This window comes from Harmonia axyridis, chromosome 5 (genome assembly GCF_914767665.1).
Source record: "Harmonia axyridis chromosome 5, icHarAxyr1.1, whole genome shotgun sequence".
NCBI classification, from domain to species: domain Eukaryota; kingdom Metazoa; phylum Arthropoda; class Insecta; order Coleoptera; family Coccinellidae; genus Harmonia; species Harmonia axyridis.
Genome location: NC_059505.1, coordinates 10,741,671 through 10,761,786, shown reverse-complemented (window position 1 = coordinate 10,761,786; position 20,116 = coordinate 10,741,671). Strand labels below are relative to the sequence as shown.

The following is a 20,116-nucleotide window of genomic DNA, read 5'->3' as shown; positions in this document are numbered from 1 at the left end:
ATTCAAAGCCTAGTTTTCTATGAGTCTGAGTTTCGCGCGACAAATTGAATTCAATGTAGTTCAATAGATACAAATATACTTGAAGTAGTAATTTTGAACATTCATTTATAAACAATACGTCTATATACAAATATAATTAGAACTTTTACTCAGAATGAATACTCGAGTTCTTCGTAGATCATCAAGAAGACACTCTATATCAACCTTACCAAATATTGAAAACAGATATTCAAAGAAAGGTTAAAAGTTGACTTATTCAATAAAACTAGAACTGAACATTTTTTTTTAGAATTATCATTAGATGTTGGATGTGCTCTAGATGAACTTCGTGTTTTAAACACTCAAACCATTAATAAGAGAAGATCATCTGCTAGGGGATTATCAAGGAATAATGAATATTCAATATATCAAAAGGAAAAACTTCAAATCAACTCTTCAAATGGAATTCAGAATGAAGAACTTGTTAAAAGTTGTCCACCTACAGTCTCCAAAAGTATTTATGGTAACATAAATTGTTGAGAAAATGCAACAAAATACTTTGAATTGTATTATTTTACTTCAGATTCCCTAATGGATATTGAAAAAGTATTAGATGATATTGCAATACCTGATCAACGTAGGAGAAGTAGAAGAATTAGTGAAATAGAAAAACAGAGAGTATATTCCTATAATACACCAAAAAATACTGAGTGTAGAGTTTCAATAAAAAATCAAAGAAAGTCGAAAAATTCAAATGAGGTGTTGGTAGCTGAACCTATTCTCGAGAGAAGAAAGAGGAAACGTTGTGAAGAAAGTACATCTACATCTATCGAAAATCTCTGTGGATCAAAAGAAAATACTGAAAAAATTAATGAAAAGCCATATCCCAGAAAAATGAGAAAAAAGTCGGTAAGCAAAAATTGTATAATATTGGATGAAATTGAGAAAGCAAAACAAATCGAAAATTATTATCTCAATAAAACCTCCCATAATACTAAAACATCATTAGAAACAATTTATGAAGAAAATAATGTTGGTTTAGAAAATATAATGGAAAAAAGAAAAATTAAGAGGCTCATTCCATTTGAAGAAATAAATAAGAATAAATCAAAAACAAGTAGTGAATGTCTAGAAAAGTTGAATCCCAGGAAAAAAAAGTCAATTGATGTAGCTCTTGCAAACTTATCAGACGAAGTTGACATCTAAAAATTTACTGTGATAAATAAGTTAACAACTATTTTTCTATTGAATTTTATCTTGGTATTTTCAATTGTATTATAATTTTTTTGTACAAGTATATATTGTAATTAAATAGTTCTTTCTGAATAATTACTACTTACCTAATAGTAACAAATTATCAGTCAATATTAACTAAAAGGTGCAAGTATACTGAATATCGATAATGTATGACAATAAATTCTGAACAATTTGCTAAGAAGTTAATATATTTTATAATCATTATTGCTCCATTTCTTTCCGGAAGTTAATTATGAACCTGTTTGCCTTGTATAGAGGTTGATAAATTTCTCCATTTTAATTAAAATTTTATAACTTACCAAGAAATTATGTAGTGTCTCTTTGTAGAAAAAATGAAATCCTTAAATAGCATCGATAGTGAACATTTTCATTGAAAAAATATAATAATAAACAGTATAGTATCAATTGATTATCTTGCCTTTAAGAAATTACATAAATTAGAGTAGAAGCTGAAAATTTTGGGGAAAGAAATTCAGAGACAGATTTTACCAAAAAAGCAGTGTATTTCTAATTATATACAGTATACAGTAGAGGTAGTGGAAATAAATGAAACAAACTCTGTGTCCATAAAACAAACATAATTCTCTATTCTATCCTTTGAGAAAATTTCATCAATTCAAGTCTCTATCTTCTAAGTACTTATATTCAAACGTAAAGCCTTCTTTTTTTCGTTGTCCCCATTTTTCATAATCAAAATATATATATGTCCCTTGTTCATATTCTTCGTTTATCACTTTAGGTTCTTCATGTCTCTGAAACCACATCATATATTTCGTATGGAACCTCCAACTTTGTTTTTTTAAAGCTTTGGCTGCAAGATATTGTGCCTTAGTGCCTTCCATGTAATAAAACACAAAAAAAAGGGTTTCAGTAGCTAGTCTTTGATAAAATTCCAGTGTATCAGACAAAGGTAAGGGAGCCTGAATATAGTAAGTCTGAGTTGGATATGGCGTCCTTTGAACATAAGGTCGTATTCTTTCAGAATCTGAAGGATGTGGCATATGATAGAATGCTGATTCCATATACTGAAATTGTGACTGATGTTCCTTCTGAAGAGGTACGGCCCCTAAAGGTGCAACACCAAGTAATGGAGGAATGTGTGCTTCAGATTTTTGTCCTTGGCTATGATTTTTACTCTGTTCTAATGACAGGTTAGCTTCTAAACCTACCCTATCAATTACCTGTTGGGCCATAGTTTTTAGTGAAGACATACCATCAACTTGATTTTGAGAAGTATTCATATTTTGGATTGGACTATTGACAGATGAAGACAAATTTTGAGCAGAAACTTGATTTGAGTTATTTACCATTCCTACATTCGTTAGTACGTTTTCACTAACACTTTGGCTGGATTTTATTGGAACGTTATTTGCCGTTACAGTTGCGAAGTTACCAGATGTTGACAATGGTGGCACTGGAGATGCTTCTCTTACTATAGATGATTTACTTGGTGTGCTGCTTATCAACACTGGTTTAGTATTATTACTAATTGGAGTCATAGATGAAACACTACTGCAACTTGTACTTAGCAAAGAATTTGTACTACAGTTCATCATCATCGTGGAAGTAAGCCTAACAGGAGTTGGTTTGATTGGTTTAGGAACCTCCTCATTAGCTTTCTTCTCAGATTCATTAGAACTATCACTAGAATGAATATATGGCTGACTACCACTAGGAGATGGTGATGGAATAGGAGATGAACCCGATATCATGGAAGTAGGAGATCCAGCAGTTTCATTACTATCTGTAGTTACTGAAGAAGGAATTCCTGTACCAGCAATTTCAACATCATCAATTCCAATAATATCATCATAAATGAATTCATTATCTTCAAAATCAGGCTCCTGAGATGACTCAACATAATATTCAACATTATCTTTTATAGTTTTTATTTGTGATACTTCTACCGACATATTGTCTAACATTCTCAAAAGAGTTTCCAACTTTTTTATATGAAACCGATGTTTTTCTAATCTTGCTTTATACTCGTCAACCCTTTCTTGCTTATCTTTATCCAGTTTCTTTTTTTTATTTGCTTGTAAAGATTCTATTTCACATTCAAAGGCGTCTGATTGAATATTCAATTGCTCTATAGAATTCACTAACCAATGTTGGATTTCATCTCTTTCTTTTTGTGCAGGATCTAGTTTTTGGGCAGCTCCTAATCCCTCTTTTGAGTATGCTTTAGTTTTTGTCTCTCGTTCTACAACTTTGAACCTTTCCATTTGGGTTTCTATAAGTTTTCTGTTATCCATTAAAACTGATTTATCCTTGACTTCACCTGATTGAATCCAACTCTTAATTTGGTCTCGCAGTCTTTGAAGTTTTTTAATCTCCTTCTTGAGGTCAGCCTCATATTTCTCCTTTTGGTTGCTATTTGTTGCATTATGGACTTTTTGCCAAATATCTTCGAAAGTTTCTACTCCTTCAGTTACCTTCTTGAGACACCTATCTATTTCACCCTGGAGTTTTCTACTAGCAGCCATGTCGGTGATGCTTTCAGTTTATTGAAATACACATTATACTCAAACCATGTAAAGTATTTTTTTATAAAACCATAAACAATGAACTTCGACTTTTTACTCTCTATTCAATTCGAAACGTATATAATTCAGATAAACAGCATATCTTCCTTCTAAAATCAAACAAAAACACGAAATCCTTTCACGTAGAATCTTCGTTCTCATATCACAGAATCGTATATTATCACGATTCACCTTCTTTCAGTCTTTTTATTCCTATGCATAGTACTTGGAATGAAAAAAGATAGCGCTAATATTGAACCAATAGGAAGATGCCAAAATGGAAATAAACTTTTTTAATGTCAACATAATTCTATGGTAGACATCTGTTTCGCGAATGTCAAAGTCAATCCTAACCAAATCTTATGGATGTAGCAATTTTATTTCAAATTTTTTATCCTTTTTATCATATTATAGAAAAAAAATTTAGTATATCGCACAACATATTATTATCTGTTATGAAATGTCCATTGAGATTGTAAAATTATACATTGACAAATGGCACATAAAATCAACCATCAGTCAAAACTCAAAACCTATGACATTACATGAATGACATAGGCTTGACTGGCTAATGAGGAATTAAGTAAATATCAATATTTGGTTTGAAGAATCTGGCTTTTATGAAAATTCCAATAGACTTTAAGAGAAAGTCAGATAAAGCATATAGTTTATTGTTATTTCTCGTTAACTGAAACCATTGTAAACATGATAGACTGATCTTGGAACATTTAAAATTTATATCAAGGTAAATTTATGATAACCTTTGATCTCATTTCAAACATTCACTATTAATTTCTTATAATTTTTCTGAATTATTGGTTACCTACAGCCATGAGACTATTTAAAAAATTGTTGAAATTTTCAAATCGGTTTCCTGTATCTCGAGGCATTGCATCTTATGCAATAATTTGTCCATCAGGATGTCTTCTACAACAAAGCTACGAGGGTAAAAATTTCAATAATTATGATTGGTCACGTGTGCTTAGATTTAGCCTTTATGGTATTGTTATAGTAGCCCCCATGATGCATGGTTGGGTGAAAATTACTAGTTTTATTTGGCCAAAGGACACCCTGAGCAACTCTGTTAAAAAGGTGAATTGATTTTGAATATGTGATGTGATTCTTCACTGTTATGTTATTTCTTTTTAAGGCAGTTTTAGAACAATTTACTTATGCTCCTGTGACTATGTTTTGCTTTTATACAGTAATGCCTGTATTAGAAGGAAATACTATCTGGTCAGCAATTCAGGAACAGCTGAAACTTAAATTTTTTCCAACTTATAAGGTATTTTCCTAGTTCATTGAGAGGATAAGAAATTGAAGTGAATATTTTCAGATTGCTCTTTGTTACTGGCCATTTGTTCAGACTTTCAATTTTTATATGGTTCCTTCAAGAAATAGGGTTCCATTCGTTAGTGTTTGTAGTTTACTGTGGTGGATTTTCCTTGCTCATATGAACAATTCAGAAATATCAAATAGTTCTTAAACCTTAAACACACTTATATAAATTACATTTACATAAGTAACCCAACATTCCTTTATTGTGAAGAGAAAATGAAGCTATTCATTAAAACATATTCAAGATTATTGCATTATAATTATTTTTTTGTGTAGAATGAAATGATGAAGAAATCACCTTTCTATGTCCAGGTAGATCTATTTTAAGATTTTAGAATTTTTAGAACTTCAGTGAATTAAGGTAATAAGTGAATAAAATAATAATAACTGTTCTTTATTGACAAAGTCAAAGCAAATCAACTATATAAAACAATATATATTTTGTCAAATTCTCACAATTCATTCATAAAAAGTATAGTAGTCAAGTGTACAGAGGCATAAGTTACGTTGATTGTTTTGTTTATAATGGTAGAAGTTGGACTAATCCTCTATAAATTCCATAATGCCATGTATTATCAATATATTGGCTTTGTTCATAATCAAAAAATTGATTCCCTTCATAATTGTTTTTTTTTCTGTTCTAATGATGAACAATTTCTGTTTTTTGAATAAAGAATGTGATTGGTATATTACGTTTTATATCAAATTTCACAGGAATATTTTTAATTAGATCGAACAAATCTGGTGTTTCAAAAATAATATGTTTATATAATTTCATGAATTTTGTATTGGAGGTTTTTTTTCCAAATTGGTGAGAGTTGATGATATCTGATTTGATCTTAAATATCTATCTCAATTATAAAATTTGAACAGTTGGATGAAGCAAATAAGACAAAAAAGTTTCTTTCTAGGATCCAATATAATCCTTCCCAAGCTCTTGCGTTTCATCAACTGTAAATATTAAATCAAGATAATTTCTTTCATCGTTAACATTTCTTTCATTATTATTACATATAATAAAAACTTCAAGGCTCCGTTTCAATGTTCAATTTTTCTTTATTTCTCTTGTATTTTGCCTTTGTATCTCATATATGAGTTAAAAATGATTGAAATTAATTACATACATCTCATTATATCTAATGTTTCATCATACATTATCTGATAATAACTTTATCAATTGATCAAAATTTAATCATTCTCTCAAAAATTTCCAGTCAAATTCTGCAACTAAATCGATTATCTAAATGGGTGCACTATCAAAAGTAGTCAAAGTATTTAACACCTATCCCTTTAGTAGGGGTCTGTTATCATACACTATTATATTTCCTTCTTCGTGTTTGATTCAACAAACTCTGGCTGGAAATACCTGGGAGACGTATGACTGGAAAAGAGTATTTCGATTCTGGATATATGGAACTTTTTTTCTAGCCCCAGTAGGATATGGTTATGTAAGAATTATGTCCAAATGGTTACCACATACAGATCTGAGATCTAATTTTAAGAGGGTGAGTGAGAAAGCAATGATTTCGGTCTGTCATTTAATCTGATCATTATAAATATTCAGGGTATTTCACACACTCCATTAGTAATTTAGCAATCTGTGTTTCAAATTGCTCTCTATAAAAATTCATCACATTACTAATAATCATTTGAAATACAAAGTCGAAGTCTTGGATCCTCTTTACATCTAACGGTACGATAAATCTCAGTTATATTTTGAAATATCTGAAATTTACATACAAACATGATTTATTTACATGATGCAGGGCATTTTGATCACTAGATTTATTTCTATATACTCTGTTGCCTGAAGTAAATGATATAGATACTGAATATTTGATACAATGAAAGACAGACCTCATTGTGCACATCATTTTACCTTTCTCTAGTGACCTAGAGAGTTCAGGGGTTGTCTTTTGAAGCAATGACAACGGCATTGGTTATTCACAACTGGGTATTCACAATTGATTGAGCTTTTATGTAATGACAATCAAAAAGAGTCTGGAGTGATACTGTCTTCGAATCAACCCATTTTAGGCTACAATCGAGTGAGCTGTAGCGAAGGTAAAGTAATGGAACAGTATTGTATCTACTCTATAGGTATTAGAAGTATTAATTTCATTTCATATCAATTTACAATTTCAATACACATGCGAGTAGCTTGTATGTGTTATTCAATCATGAAGGAGATGAAATTGAGTCATAATATGCTTATTACTTCCTCGATTCAATACATTTCATCAGCATTTTTATGATAATTTAAACATTTGTTCCTAATTTTTGGAGTATCCCATAGAAGTGAACTATGGAAAGAGTACACTTTAATAAATTATTTTATTGCGGTGAAAATCATATTTTCAACCAGACTGAGAGGATTCAAGATCTTTGATGCTATATCTGTACCTATGGAATTTTAACAAAAATGTTACACTCATATATTGAAGTACTGATTTCCGTAGTTTATGAAAGACGTGATATGAGCTTTGTCGTGTTCATTCATTCATGCGCTTTAGGATCACAGAACTCGATATTTATATACAGGGTGTTTCAAAATAAGGTTGTTCCGTTGATAGGATATTTAGAATACTGCAAATTAATTTGGGTTCGTTCAATAAGTCAGTGTCGAAGATAAGAGAGAAGTAACCTACTGAAAGAAAAATTTTTTTTTCAATTTCCTTTTTTTTAATCTTTTTCATATTTTTTTTAATAGTAGAAGATAGTAGGTATAAGAAGAATATATTGTCATCGTTTATGACGCGAGAAATGTATATTCCCAAAAGAAGATATTACATTTTTCTTTGTTTAATCAACAACTTCAGTACCTACTTATTAGAATAATGTTACTTGTTTCTGGTTTTCAATAAATAGGTAATTATTTTTTATGAAATTAACTTTATACTCGCATTACCTCTTCATTCTCAAATCAAAATACTTATTCGAAAAACCGTACATAGTATAGAGTTTTACCTATAGTACTTTTTTGTTAAATGATGAAATTTGGATTAGAAAATTCAACCATGAACGAGTATGATGCAGATAAGACATCAGAGACGAAGTACCCAAAGGTAGGGATGTACTCTCCAATAGATGAGAGTTCTGTTCTACAAATGTAGATTGAAATATTCCGAATTCTTAGGATTTATTTGAATAACACTTTCATCAAATACAAAATCTTTTGAAATATGTTATATGAAATCATTCAGTGGAGTTGCGTTTTTGTATAACCACTATCATATAGTCAATATCCCTGTAATTTTCGAATTTTGAGCCTGAAATTACCCAAACGATAACGATTTCGACTCTATATCCTCAAATTCGAGTCTGACGTAAAAATTTGAAATTAACTGGGAAGGTTCAGGTATGCAAGATCGCAGTTGCGAGTTCTGTGAGGTTCAAAATAAGTTTGGGCTTCCGTAAATATGGACGTTCGGAATTTTCTTATTTTTATTGTTGATTTCGAATCTTCAGATTCCATCGAGATGAAAAGCCTGATAATTTGAAGCCTCGTGCCAAATTTCATGTTGATCGTATACAACATCAATAATAGAAATTTCAAGAAGAATATTGAAAAAAAAATTCAAAATTTGCCCAATATTTCCATTTCCGTGACCATAAAACCGAAGGAATTTTGGGTGTTGATAAGAAATAACATTTTCAAAGTCCGAGCAAAATTTGAAGCTGATCATATCATCAGAAGCATAGAAAATTCATAAAAAATATAAGAAAAGAAATATTTCTGTGATTAAAAATTCGATCGAATTGAGTTTTTGCATGTTTATATATATGTAGAATACCCATGCAAAGTTTCTTGTTGATAGGATCATCAGTACCTACTCTTGAGAATTGAAACAGAATATCGAAAAAATCTAATTTTAACTGATCTGATCGAGTTGAAATTTTGGGTGTACCTATAAAGAATAAAAATTTCAATATTCTTGCAAAATTTCGTTTGGATAGCATCATTTGAAATTATTCAAGCAGAATATCGAAAAAAAAACAATATTTCAGTGATACTGTTCCAACCGAGTTTTGCATGTATGAATTACCCATTTCCTCAGATTAATAAACATATGTTTATTACTCTAAAATAATGTACTTTTTGTTATCTTCTATAAGAATTATTATGTATTTTATTCTATTAATTTTTTGATGATAGTGCAGAAAAACATCTGCAACTGGGACACATTCATTTAGATTCCCTTTTATTTAAACTAGGTTTTTCCGAAGAAGAATATATTCATACCTACAGGGTATTAGATTTTAGGGGCGTATTTTTCAAAAGATAGGAACCTATTATCAGAATAAAAACAAAAATTTTACGTATTTGATTGCTGATTTAAATTATAAGTTTCCATAAAAAATAAGGAACCTAAGGAACCTCCATTTTCAATTTGATCTCAATATCTCAAAAACTGAAGAGCTATGAAGAAAAAACTAAAAATCTCGAAACTTTAACGCTCTGTAGTTCGGTAAAGATATGTTTGTGAACACATATTTATGGAAAAAATTCTTCTTTTGACCTGAAAAATACGACCCTCGAATCTTGATACTGAATTTTGAATCACTTGAGGATATGATCACAGAATTATTGGGCAACTTTTTTCGATATTTTTCTTGAATTATTTGTGGTTCTGGTAACGTGTGATGAACATGAAATTCTACAAGAGGCTAAACTTTCATTTTCCATCCAAATTCAAATTCTCATCTCAATCGAATATACAGTTTTGAAATTAACAAGAACACAAAATTTCGAACTGCCATATTTGAGGAACACCTGCTCCGATTCAGACCATTATATGACAGAGCAATCAGTTCTGAGGCTAGCGCTCAAAAATAAAAAGTACTGAGTCAGGAAGTCAGGAATTTTTGATCATTCATGCGCCTTATTTTTTTGAAATTTTGTTCAAGAATCAAGTTTCAAAATATACTAATTGACAAAGAAACTGCAACACCAGGAATGAGCTGTTTAAATTTAATTTTTTTTTTGGTAAAACATAGTATAGTAAGGGGTAAATGATTGAAATTTGGAGAAAAAAACGAAGGGTTTGCTATTTTTTTTTAATAAATTTGTTAATTATGTGTTCATCCCCCGCGAGTATCTATATACCCCCCAACACGTCTCGGCATTGATGCAATAAGATGGTCTATTTCTTTTTGAGGAGTACTATCCCAAGCTACCTCTGTACTTCATGTCGCAGAGCCGCCAAAGTCCGTGGGGGCTGGGGTAAATTTCCAAGCCTTCTAACCATAATGTCCCAAACATGCTCTACGGGCGAAAGATCGGGGGATCTGGGTGGCCATGGCACAAGATTCACCTGGGGCGCTTCGAAAAAGTTTAAACTAACTCTGGCAACATGAGGTCGGGTATTATCTTGCTGAATTATTGGATTCTGGAGCCGGTTAATGTAAGGGAGAACATATGGCTCTACTATTTCTTGAAGGTAACGCAGCGCTCTCATGTTACCTCGAATAAAGACTAAAAGTGACCTACTTGCATGTGGAATAGCATCCCATACCATAACGCCTACTGTCCGGTGTACATGACGCTGAACATCAAACTGAGGTTCACGTCTTTCTCCCCGACATCATCTAATGTTTACGTGAAAAAACCTTCAAGATTTTTTTCTCCGAATTCAACTCCTTGCTATACTATCTATGTTTTACCAAAAAAATTTAAAATTTATATAACTCTTTCTAGATGTTGCAGTTTCTTTGTCAGTTAGTATATGTATATCATAACTTTGAGATAGGTGTTGTGGTTTCAACCATTTTCAAAATGCATCCTTTTTTCAGGTCCTCATAGATCAAACTACTTATTCCCCTTTAATGACGGTAGCGTTTTTTGGTGGAATGTCTCTACTAGAAGGAAAAGATCTGAATGGTGCCAAAGAAGAGATCGAACAAAAGTTCCTGCCAACATATAAGGTTGGATGGTTTTCATTCATACGTATTTGTATCATTTTCTCAATTTCGCCACCTTTCAGATTGGTCTCGGATATTGGCCCATTATTCAAACTGTGAATTTCACATATATTTCTGAGAAGAATCGAGTACCTTTCATAAGTCTATGTGGGATGGTATGGACTGTCTTCCTGGCATTCATGCTTCAAACAAACCTACCAAAGAAAGACAAAAAAAACCTACCGAAAGACGATTAAGGATCTACTGAAGGGTTGTAAGTTCATTTGAATATTTTTTCTAACAATTTATAATTTATATGTATATTCATATTCATTTCCATTTTTCTGCGTTTAAATCTACCGAAGGTAGAAGCAACTTCTGGGTTAAAATTTTTACCTCTTTCAAATTTTCCGATGGCAAAATGTGTTTCTGAACAACTTTGATTTCGAGTCTCTCAGTGAATCGTTCTGTGTGTCTGCTTTAACTCTTACAATTTTTAGAGTTGAGAGTTGAGACTTATAGAAATACAGGCTCCTTTTTACACGGTCAGGGTGGTCCAGATTTTAGTTCAATAACTTTGGTTTCGAACAATTTTTTTCATGAAAAAAGTTCATATAAATATATTATATCCTGAAAAGGTTCGTTTTCGAGATACAGGGCGTTAAAGTTTGAAAAAAAAAAACTTTTCACTTATAAATCTAGTATTATTACATTAATTGTTTTTAATTTTTAGGTACTGAAGTCTAGATAATGTAATGTTTTGAATTAAGTAAGTGCCAACTGCCAAAATTATCCAGTGGCGTAGTTATAGGGGTGCGATGATCCCTTTCCTATTTATAATCTACACCACTGTCTTTTTTCGATAAAATCATTTCATTTCTGGAATCATCAGAGTTTCACTAAGAAAAAGGGTCTCTTGAATTTTTTTTTGTAGAATGACCCCTTTTCGGGATAATCGAGTACAAAGCAAACACTATCCACAAAAATTGATTTTTCAAATTTTCCCGTTAATTAAAGTACAAAAATTGGCGTAGTTTATTATAACACTTTCAGTTGGCATTAATTGCCAGAAAAAAAAAAAACATTTATCAAGTACTAACAATAAAAAAATTTTGTGGAAATTTTTATTTTTTAAGTGTTTAACGAATGTTCTTACTGAAATATTCAATTAAATGAATGGATAGCGATATAATAAACTACGCCAATTTCTGTAGTTTCATTTATCACTGATAGGAAAATTTGAACTTGTACTTGATTATCCCGGTATACATTCTGTGAAAAAAATTCAAAAGAAATGGAATGATTTTCTCGAAAAAAGAACAGTGGTGTAGATTTTCAATAGGAAAAAGATCATTACTTAATTCGAAAGATTACTTTATCCAGACTTCAATACCTAAAAATTAAAACAAAGGATGTTACAATACCAGAATTATAAGTAAAAAAATTGATTTTTTTTTCGAAAATGGAGCTTGTTAGGATATATGCTTATATAAACTGTTTTTCATGAAAAAAGTTATTCTATTCGATTCCAAAGTTATTGAACTAAAATCTGGACCAACCTGAACGTATCTACAGGGTGATTCACTATTAGAAGTTTATGGAAAACTTATCATAATTTTTAGCTAAATATTTGCATATTGGGGTTTGAGACAATGTTCTTTCTCTCTAAAATATTTTCAGATCTCCACAACTTCCGTTTATACCGGAAACAGACTACTACTTCCTTATTTCAAATGCCACAACGAGTATATTATTGCAAAAATTTTTGACGACAATTTCGGCAATATGCCGTACCTTGGGTAAAAACTAAACGGTTCATGAGCCAATGAGATTTTTATGAAAAAAATGGTGGCGAAAAGGACTCACATTTTTTTGAATATTTCGACAGAAAAAGCTTTTTTCGAAATAATTTTTGACATACGTAGTATTAGAAGACTCTTTGCGGCTTACAACAAAATGTACAGGGTGTTCATAAGAAGATCATGAATTTGGACAACTCAAATTCACCCAAACTCAAGATTTTCAAATAAACTAGATTTAAAGTTTTCCTCGATAACTCTTAAACTATTCATTTTAGGTATAGGGTTTGCTTGAGTAACCCCCATCATTTGTGTACGTGGAATCCACTGAAATAATAAAAAATATAGGTTCTAATTTGAAAATCTTGAGTTTTAATGAATTGGAGTTGTCCAAGTTCATGATCTTCTTATGAACATGAAATTGTCGTCTAAAAAGCTATCTAATGATGTAATAATATACTGGGTGTGCCATTTGAAATCGACAGACCGACGGACTTATAGACAGGCACGAAATCAAAATCTTTCATGATGATCTGAAATGCATTTTACCTGTGGAAATTAAAGACAATTTTTTTTGTCACATATTGCTCTCTTTACCTTAGGTGGACTATAGTAAAAACATAGATTTATGGATATGTGAAATAATTCGGCATTTTTCATCACCTACAACCTGAATCTTCGATGCTCGATCTACTTAGTTCGTTTCAGTGCTGATCTTCATATCATTCATTGACCGTATGAGTGTATGACGATTCGGAAACTGTGATGTCACCGAGATACGTCACGTCAATTACTTATTTAAAATAATTGACAATTGGCATTGATCCCAGAAACGCGTCTCTACAATATTCAGACCTATACTGAAAGTATTATGCAAGACGATTCTAACAAACACATTGAAATAAACCATAATATTTTTAAGTAGTTAACGATGGTGGCTGTATTATCGAGATTTGTGGCGTTTACAAATCGACACCCTATAGTGCGTGGTATGATCTCTTACGCCACTATATGGCCTGTCTCGAATATAATACAACAGAGCATGGGTGAGTCAAGACGCCAAATTTTGAAAATATCGAGCTCAATCTTAATGGATATTAGGAATGTGCGAGTTGCAAAGCTTTTTTCAAAGTGATCCTAGTGCGTACGATTCTTTATTTCGAAATCGAATGGAGCTTATTATCTGATGAATCTAAAAATTTTTCCGATTTCTGTTATGTTTCTCCTTAGCTTGAAATATTTGAGGACAATGCTCAAAATATTATGAATTAAAATAATTTTTAAATCTCATAGGCATTTCGGAATTGAGAGCAAACTTGAATCGTTTTAGAAAATTGAACTTTTTCGAATGTTTGCTTTCAACTATTGACTCCATAAAGTTGATGTCATGACATCTTTCAATTCATAGCAAGATCCCTCTGTTAGGTAGGTACTTAAAAAATTGGGAGCCCAAGAATTTCCCATTTTTCAAATGCCTGCTTTTTTTTTATTATAAAAATTCATCATGTTGCTGTCATGCCATCTTTCAATTCATACCAAGATTCCTCTTAGGTAGGTACTCAAAAAACTTATTGCATCAGGAGATCAAGAATCGCCCTTTAAGGAATATCCTGGCCAATTGAAAAGTCCCCGGTCTACCATAGCAAAATACATATTTTTGGCAAAATTCGATTTGATTTTTCTACATAGTTGTCTTCGAGGCCGATACAGCGATTATAGCCATCTTACAACTTTTCGATACCAATTTTTGTAGTACATTTGTCTTTCGCTTCAAAATAGGCCTCAGTTTCGACGATTACTTCTTTTTTGGCGCTAAATTTCTTTCCAGCGAGCATTCTTTTGAGGTCTGAAAACAGGAAAAAGTAATGGGGGCCAGATCTGGCAAATACGGTGGATGCAGAAGCAATTCGAAGATTCATGCAATTTGGCCATTGTTTTCATTGGTTTGTGACACGGCGCATTGTCTTGATGAAACAGCACCTTCTTTTTCTTCAAATGGGGCCGTTTTTCAACAATTTCATCCTTTCAACGATTTAATAACGCTATATAATAATCGTTGTTCATGGTCTAGCCCTTTTGGAGGTGATCAATGAATATTATACCTGCGCATCCCAGAATACTGATGCCATAACCTTGCCCGCTGACTGTTGTGTTCCTCGCTTTTGATTAGGTTCATCGTGTACAGTCCACTCAGTTGACTGTCGATTGGACTCCGGAGTGAAATGATGGAGACATGTTCCATCCATTGTCACATATCGACGCAAAAATTCAGGTTTATTGCACTTAAACAGCTTCAAACACTGCTCAGAATCATTAATGCGTTGTTTCTTTTGATCGATTGTGATCTCGCGCGGCACCCTTGCACACAGATTTCTCATGTACAAATATTCGTGATTGATATGATCTACACGTTCAGATGATCCTCACAATGTCTAATATTTCGATCAACTTCACTTTAGGATCATTCAAAATTATTTTGTGAGCCTATATTTTTCATCGGTGACAGCCTCCTTTGGGCGTGCACTGCGTTCGCCGTCTTCTGTGCTCATTTCACCACGTTTAAACTTAGCATACCAATCAATGATGGTTAATTTTCCTGGTGCAGACCCCGGAAACTCTTCATCAAGCCAAGATTTTGTTTCAACTGTATTTTTTCCCTTCAAAAAGCAATATTTGATCAGCACACGAAATTTTTTTTCATTCTTTTCTCAAATAACAAAAGTAGCTACACTCACAACGCAATATCTCACAAACAAATGGTCGGACTGCTGTCAAATTTCGACACGTATCGTTTGAAGGTTGGTACTAACTAAAAATCATATGGATTTAATACTAGCACCGCCATCTGTGCATCAGACCGGGGACTATTCAATTGGCATAATATAGGTAGAGTTATCAAGAGCTACTTCCAATGAAACTCACTCAATTCGTAGCCACAGCCCCCATTTTCGTATCTTTAATCCATTGTTACTTTTTTCTTCATGGCTCCATTCCAACATGTTAGTGCTTCTTTGAAAGATTTGTATTGCATAGTAAAACAGTGAAAAAGGCAACAAGCAATTGTTATATCAGTCACTGGTACAATCAGTCCATTTCTACTAGGATTACGTTGAAAAAAGCTGTAACAAATCCAACCTAGCCATATTTTTATCAAAATATTTTACGTTGTTTTAATTCAATCTGGATCTTGATTTCACTTCATCCTAAACCACTTCTAGACTTTTTAATTCGTAGCGGGAAAAACACTCGAAACTTATGATTGGACGACTCCTCTGCGATTTTCGATATATGGTGGTCTCTTCACTGCTCCAACACTTTACGCATGGGTTAGATTTACCACGATCATGTGGCCGACGCCTGGTTTGAAAACGGCAGTGTTCAAGGTATGCATTGATGTTTGCAGTTTGTTTCCAGCAACTACAGAACATTTTGATTATTTTGATTTTCAAATGCAGAAAGATTGTTATGATTCATTGATGTGAACAGACAGGACTATATTTATTTTGGTCAAGCTAGAGTTCGGCATCATATGTTTTCAAGGAGCGCTTGCCAAACGTAATTTTTGAACTCAATGATTTTAGGATTAGATCGTAATATGTTGTTTGTACATATAACCAAGAAATTACTGGAAAATAATCAATTAAAAGTCTGTTTGAAGGGATTGTCGAAATTATTTTTGAGAAGGATTTTCTAATAAGAGGTTTTATTTTGATATTAAAAAAGAACGAGTATATCAATGGAAGTTCATTTCATTGTAAAGAGGAAGGTATGCCATTAACGATGGAAAACAATATCAGCTAAATGGCCTTCACGGCTACGGTAGCAGCACCATATCCTTTTCATGAAATTTTCCATGGCCAATACGCAAAGTTGCAGCTATTTGTTCTCGATAACTCGATCACACAAATTTTATCTTTAAGGTCTTGGATCGATTGAGGAGCATTGGTATATACTTAACCTTTTACGTGACCCAGAAAAAAATCTGAAGGAGTTAAATCACTAGATCTCGGTGCCCTATTGGGATCATCTCTTTAAGGAGTAGGTATACGCCTAGAAACTTTTCTTGCAGAATTGCGATTATTTGGTTGCTTGTGTGGCACGTAGCGCCGTCTTGTTGAAAATAAAGGTCGTTTACATCAATATACTCCAAATCCTGGCATGAAAAATCATCAATCATAGCTCAGTAGCGTCATCCATTCACTTTAATAGTTGCACCAGTCCATTTCTCAAAAACCGTGATACTTAATGTCGAGGATGGAGAGGCTTTTCTAAAATCATTCTCAGATTTTCCAAGCCCCAAAATGCGACAATTCTGCTTGTTAACGTAGCCTCCAAGGCATACGGCTATATTGGGCTATGAAAGGGTCTGTTTGGTACCGAAAATCTTTCAGCTTTTGAAAATTAGAAAGAATTCTGTAGATGCTGGAAATCTTAAAAATTTTTGACGGAAACATTGTGAAGGCTGTTGTAGAACAAATGACGTACGGCCCAGCAGCACTCATATGTTTTTATTTCGGAATAAGTCTTATGGAAGGCAAAGGTTTGGATGGAGCATGTGAGGCTGTCAATCAGAAATTCCTTCCTTCCTGGCAGGTAATTGAATGGTGACAGATTTTTTTTACTCTAATAAATTAACAAAACTTTGCTCGTGATTTTTTTTTATAATAGTATTTTGATTTACATTTTTCGTTAACGATTTTATAGGTGTAAGAATTATAATATATAAGTAAACTTCCAAAATGTTACTCTATGAATAAAGATTTATCCACCGGCAATCAAAGACGATTCGCACTATTCACAAGAATTCATCCACATACAGGGTGTCCCTAAAAGACCACGTCAAACGGCAACGAATTTTTGTTCAGAATGTTCTTTACCTGATGAGAAAAAATCGTTTATATGAAAGTCTCATTGTTTTCGAGATATTTGATATTTTATGAAAATGTTGAATTTTTTCATTTTAAATGATTTCTCTCATGCCATGGGTACAATTAAATACTTTGCGAATTTGTTTCTTTCTGTGAATATTGTTGAATGATTTTTTCAATTTATGCACTAAAATAGCACAAAATATTACACAGGGATTCTGAAAAAAAATTTTCAAATTCACGTTTTGGAGAAAGTGTTTTTTTTTAGAGAATTTGATCTGAGATGTTGTAAAAAAAAACACTAGACATCTTCTGCATATTAAGTTGAAAAATTGCCTATACTGGGAGGATTTCTAAAGGGTAGAATACAGGTGATAACCTTATTCAGAAAAAAGATATTCTTCCATTTTCTTATTTCTTCGAAAAATATATTGATTACTCTTTCAATAACAGCGCTGAACTGTGAATTCTAGGGTTCACTTAAATTAAAAATTAAAATCAAAGAGATAGTTGTTGATGATTCCATATTTATTGCAATTCCTCGGTTAGAGAAGAAATTTTATCCTTTAAAACTACTCCGTGCTCTTAAATTTCCCAATGGGTGATGTGTGAAACTTTTATGTTACTAACTCACCTTACTCACCCATGGATGTGGTGCTTATAGTGGAGGATACAGCGAAGGGAGGTGAAGAGTCAACGTTTCTCTGTTTTTTTCTCATTAATTGCAGTTTCATCTCTTTAGCAAGTATTTTATAGATTAATCTTATGTTTTGTTATTTTCAGGTTGGAATATTTTTCTGGCCAGTGCTGCAAACCATAAATTTTGCCTGGGTGCCAGAAAAGAACCGAGTACCTTATGTCAGCGCATGTAGTTTAGTTTGGTGTTGCTTCCTTTCTTATATGCATCAGTTGCAACTTAAGAAAATGGAAAAGCAACCCGTCGATTTGAATAGTCAAGCAATTGGTAATTGATGTCCCCGAACGATTAACTAGGCAATTATAACGAATTAATTTAATTAATATACTAGAGCAATTCCATTATTTGAAGTGATATTTGTTATGTATTCAAATTCTATTTTATGTTATTACTGATTTACTTGAATTCCTTATAATTGAATTGTATATTAAAAATACTAAAGATGTGGTGATCGTTTATTATTTATTTCTACCTCTTAGACTTAGACTTATTGAAAAATCTCTTGAAATCTTGGATTCAAGACATTGTTGTAGTTTCAAAACAAAGTTCATCATGCTGGTATTTGGGAAAGGCAGTTCCAGTTCTTCAAAAGAATACCATCGAATGGTTGTAAAACTTCAATCAAAGCATTGAGCTCCCACATCATCAATTCTGAGATCGTATTGGAATGCTGAAGGAAACTCAATGAAATAAAATAACAAGGTCTGTTAGGCTGAGTTCCCGGTCACTCGGGAACTAGAAAAAAGGAGCACAAATTCCTACTATTGGCCTAGAACCTTTTTTTTAAAGATAAATGTACCTACAAGAAAGAGTTTTAGGAGAGGGAAAAATCTCTGAGAAATGTTTCTGGATTAGATCATTCCAAAAAGTTTCTTCGAAACTTTGATGCTGCTAGATCTAAGAATTATCTCGTTCTTAGCAAACCTTACAGGTCATTGCCACCTCAGGAAACACCTCATGAGAATGAGTCTAGCAGAAAACAATGATTGAAGATTCTGTGGGGAGGAGAAAGAAACTCTGGATCACCTGTTGACCGAATGCCTTGCCATCGCTAGCCAACGCAAAAAATGCTTTGGACAAGAGACTCGCAGAAGTGAGGAAATAACCTCCTCGAAACCATCCTGGAATTCATTAGAACTCTAGAAATGGAGAGGGGGCTGTAGACTAAGACAACTAATGACTAGACTAAGACAGCTGTTCAAGTGGCCACACAGAATTGGCTGCACTAACTGAAGTATCACTAACTGCCAAAAAGTACAGAAGGGATTTTTTATAAGAATACCTCGTACCATTTCAATTTTCAAAACAAAATTAGAAATGTTTTTTACAAATCACATAATTTGCCTAAACAATAATCTAAATTGTAGAAAGTAAATATTTTCAATTGGCTAATGAAAAATGAAAGAAAACAAATTGATGATATGTACTTTGTACAAAGCATTGATATATTTTTAAAAAGTTAGTGAAAAAAAACTACCAAAAATCATTACAAAAAAGTTAAAACTATAATTGCGTCGTACAATGTACTCTACTTATTTGTTTCGCAAAAAGAACGATGATGAAGTGAATGTACAATTTCGTACACTGTACAAAGTTAGTCATCGCAGGAGTGCCAGAGGAGATGAATGTTATCAAAGTTTGACTGATACACGAAAAGCCACGTTCTCAGCTGACTAGGAGAGTATGCTTTACTATCTTAAGAAAGTTAAAAATTAAGTTTTGAACTCGCCTGCGGTTTTTATGGATTTAAAC

At 32.5% G+C, this 20,116-nt stretch overlaps 3 protein-coding genes across 5 annotated transcripts; 2 read left to right on the top strand and 1 right to left on the bottom strand.

Annotated features, from left to right (window-relative positions):
* On the top strand, positions 1-1,308 carry LOC123679740. Its single transcript, XM_045617185.1, has 3 exons — positions 1-239; positions 290-502; positions 563-1,308. Exons 1-3 carry the CDS (start codon positions 155-157, stop codon positions 1,183-1,185), a joined length of 921 nt encoding a protein of 306 aa, XP_045473141.1. The 5' UTR covers positions 1-154; the 3' UTR covers positions 1,186-1,308.
* Positions 1,309-1,719: 411 nt separating this feature from the next.
* LOC123679739 (CCR4-NOT transcription complex subunit 3) lies at positions 1,720-3,972 on the bottom strand. The gene has a single exon (XM_045617184.1). The coding sequence runs from the start codon at positions 3,720-3,722 to the stop codon at positions 1,848-1,850; it is 1,875 nt and encodes a 624-aa protein (XP_045473140.1). The 5' UTR covers positions 3,723-3,972; the 3' UTR covers positions 1,720-1,847.
* Positions 3,973-4,104: 132 nt separating this feature from the next.
* LOC123679742 (mpv17-like protein) lies at positions 4,105-18,810 on the top strand. 3 transcript variants are annotated; one of them, XM_045617187.1, is made up of 5 exons: positions 4,105-4,506; positions 6,314-6,604; positions 10,893-11,024; positions 11,084-11,274; positions 16,034-16,182. In XM_045617187.1, exons 2-4 carry the CDS (start codon positions 6,344-6,346, stop codon positions 11,255-11,257), a joined length of 567 nt encoding a protein of 188 aa, XP_045473143.1. In that variant the 5' UTR covers positions 4,105-4,506; positions 6,314-6,343; the 3' UTR covers positions 11,258-11,274; positions 16,034-16,182. The 3 variants fall into 3 exon arrangements, with proteins under 3 accessions (XP_045473143.1, XP_045473144.1, XP_045473142.1); XM_045617188.1 differs by lacking the exon at positions 16,034-16,182 and adding an exon at positions 18,451-18,590 and having other exon boundaries at positions 4,109-4,506; XM_045617186.1 differs by lacking the exons at positions 4,105-4,506; positions 6,314-6,604; positions 10,893-11,024; positions 11,084-11,274 and adding exons at positions 13,609-13,845; positions 17,261-17,392; positions 18,451-18,810.
* The last annotated feature ends 1,306 nt before the right edge of the window (positions 18,811-20,116 follow it).

Coding starts and splice junctions, on each gene's coding strand:
- LOC123679740 (XM_045617185.1), top strand. CDS start 155: ATGAATACTCGAGTTCTTCGTAGATCATCAAGAAGACACTCTATATCA. Junction 240..289: donor AAACAGATATTCAAAGAAAG/GTTAAAAGTTGA, acceptor ATTTTTTTTTAG/AATTATCATTAGATGTTGGA. Junction 503..562: donor AGTCTCCAAAAGTATTTATG/GTAACATAAATT, acceptor ATTTTACTTCAG/ATTCCCTAATGGATATTGAA.
- LOC123679739 (XM_045617184.1), bottom strand. CDS start 3,722: ATGGCTGCTAGTAGAAAACTCCAGGGTGAAATAGATAGGTGTCTCAAG.
- LOC123679742 (XM_045617186.1), top strand. CDS start 13,731: ATGGTGGCTGTATTATCGAGATTTGTGGCGTTTACAAATCGACACCCT. Junction 16,183..17,260: donor TGAAAACGGCAGTGTTCAAG/GTATGCATTGAT, acceptor AACATTGTGAAG/GCTGTTGTAGAACAAATGAC. Junction 17,393..18,450: donor AATTCCTTCCTTCCTGGCAG/GTAATTGAATGG, acceptor TGTTATTTTCAG/GTTGGAATATTTTTCTGGCC.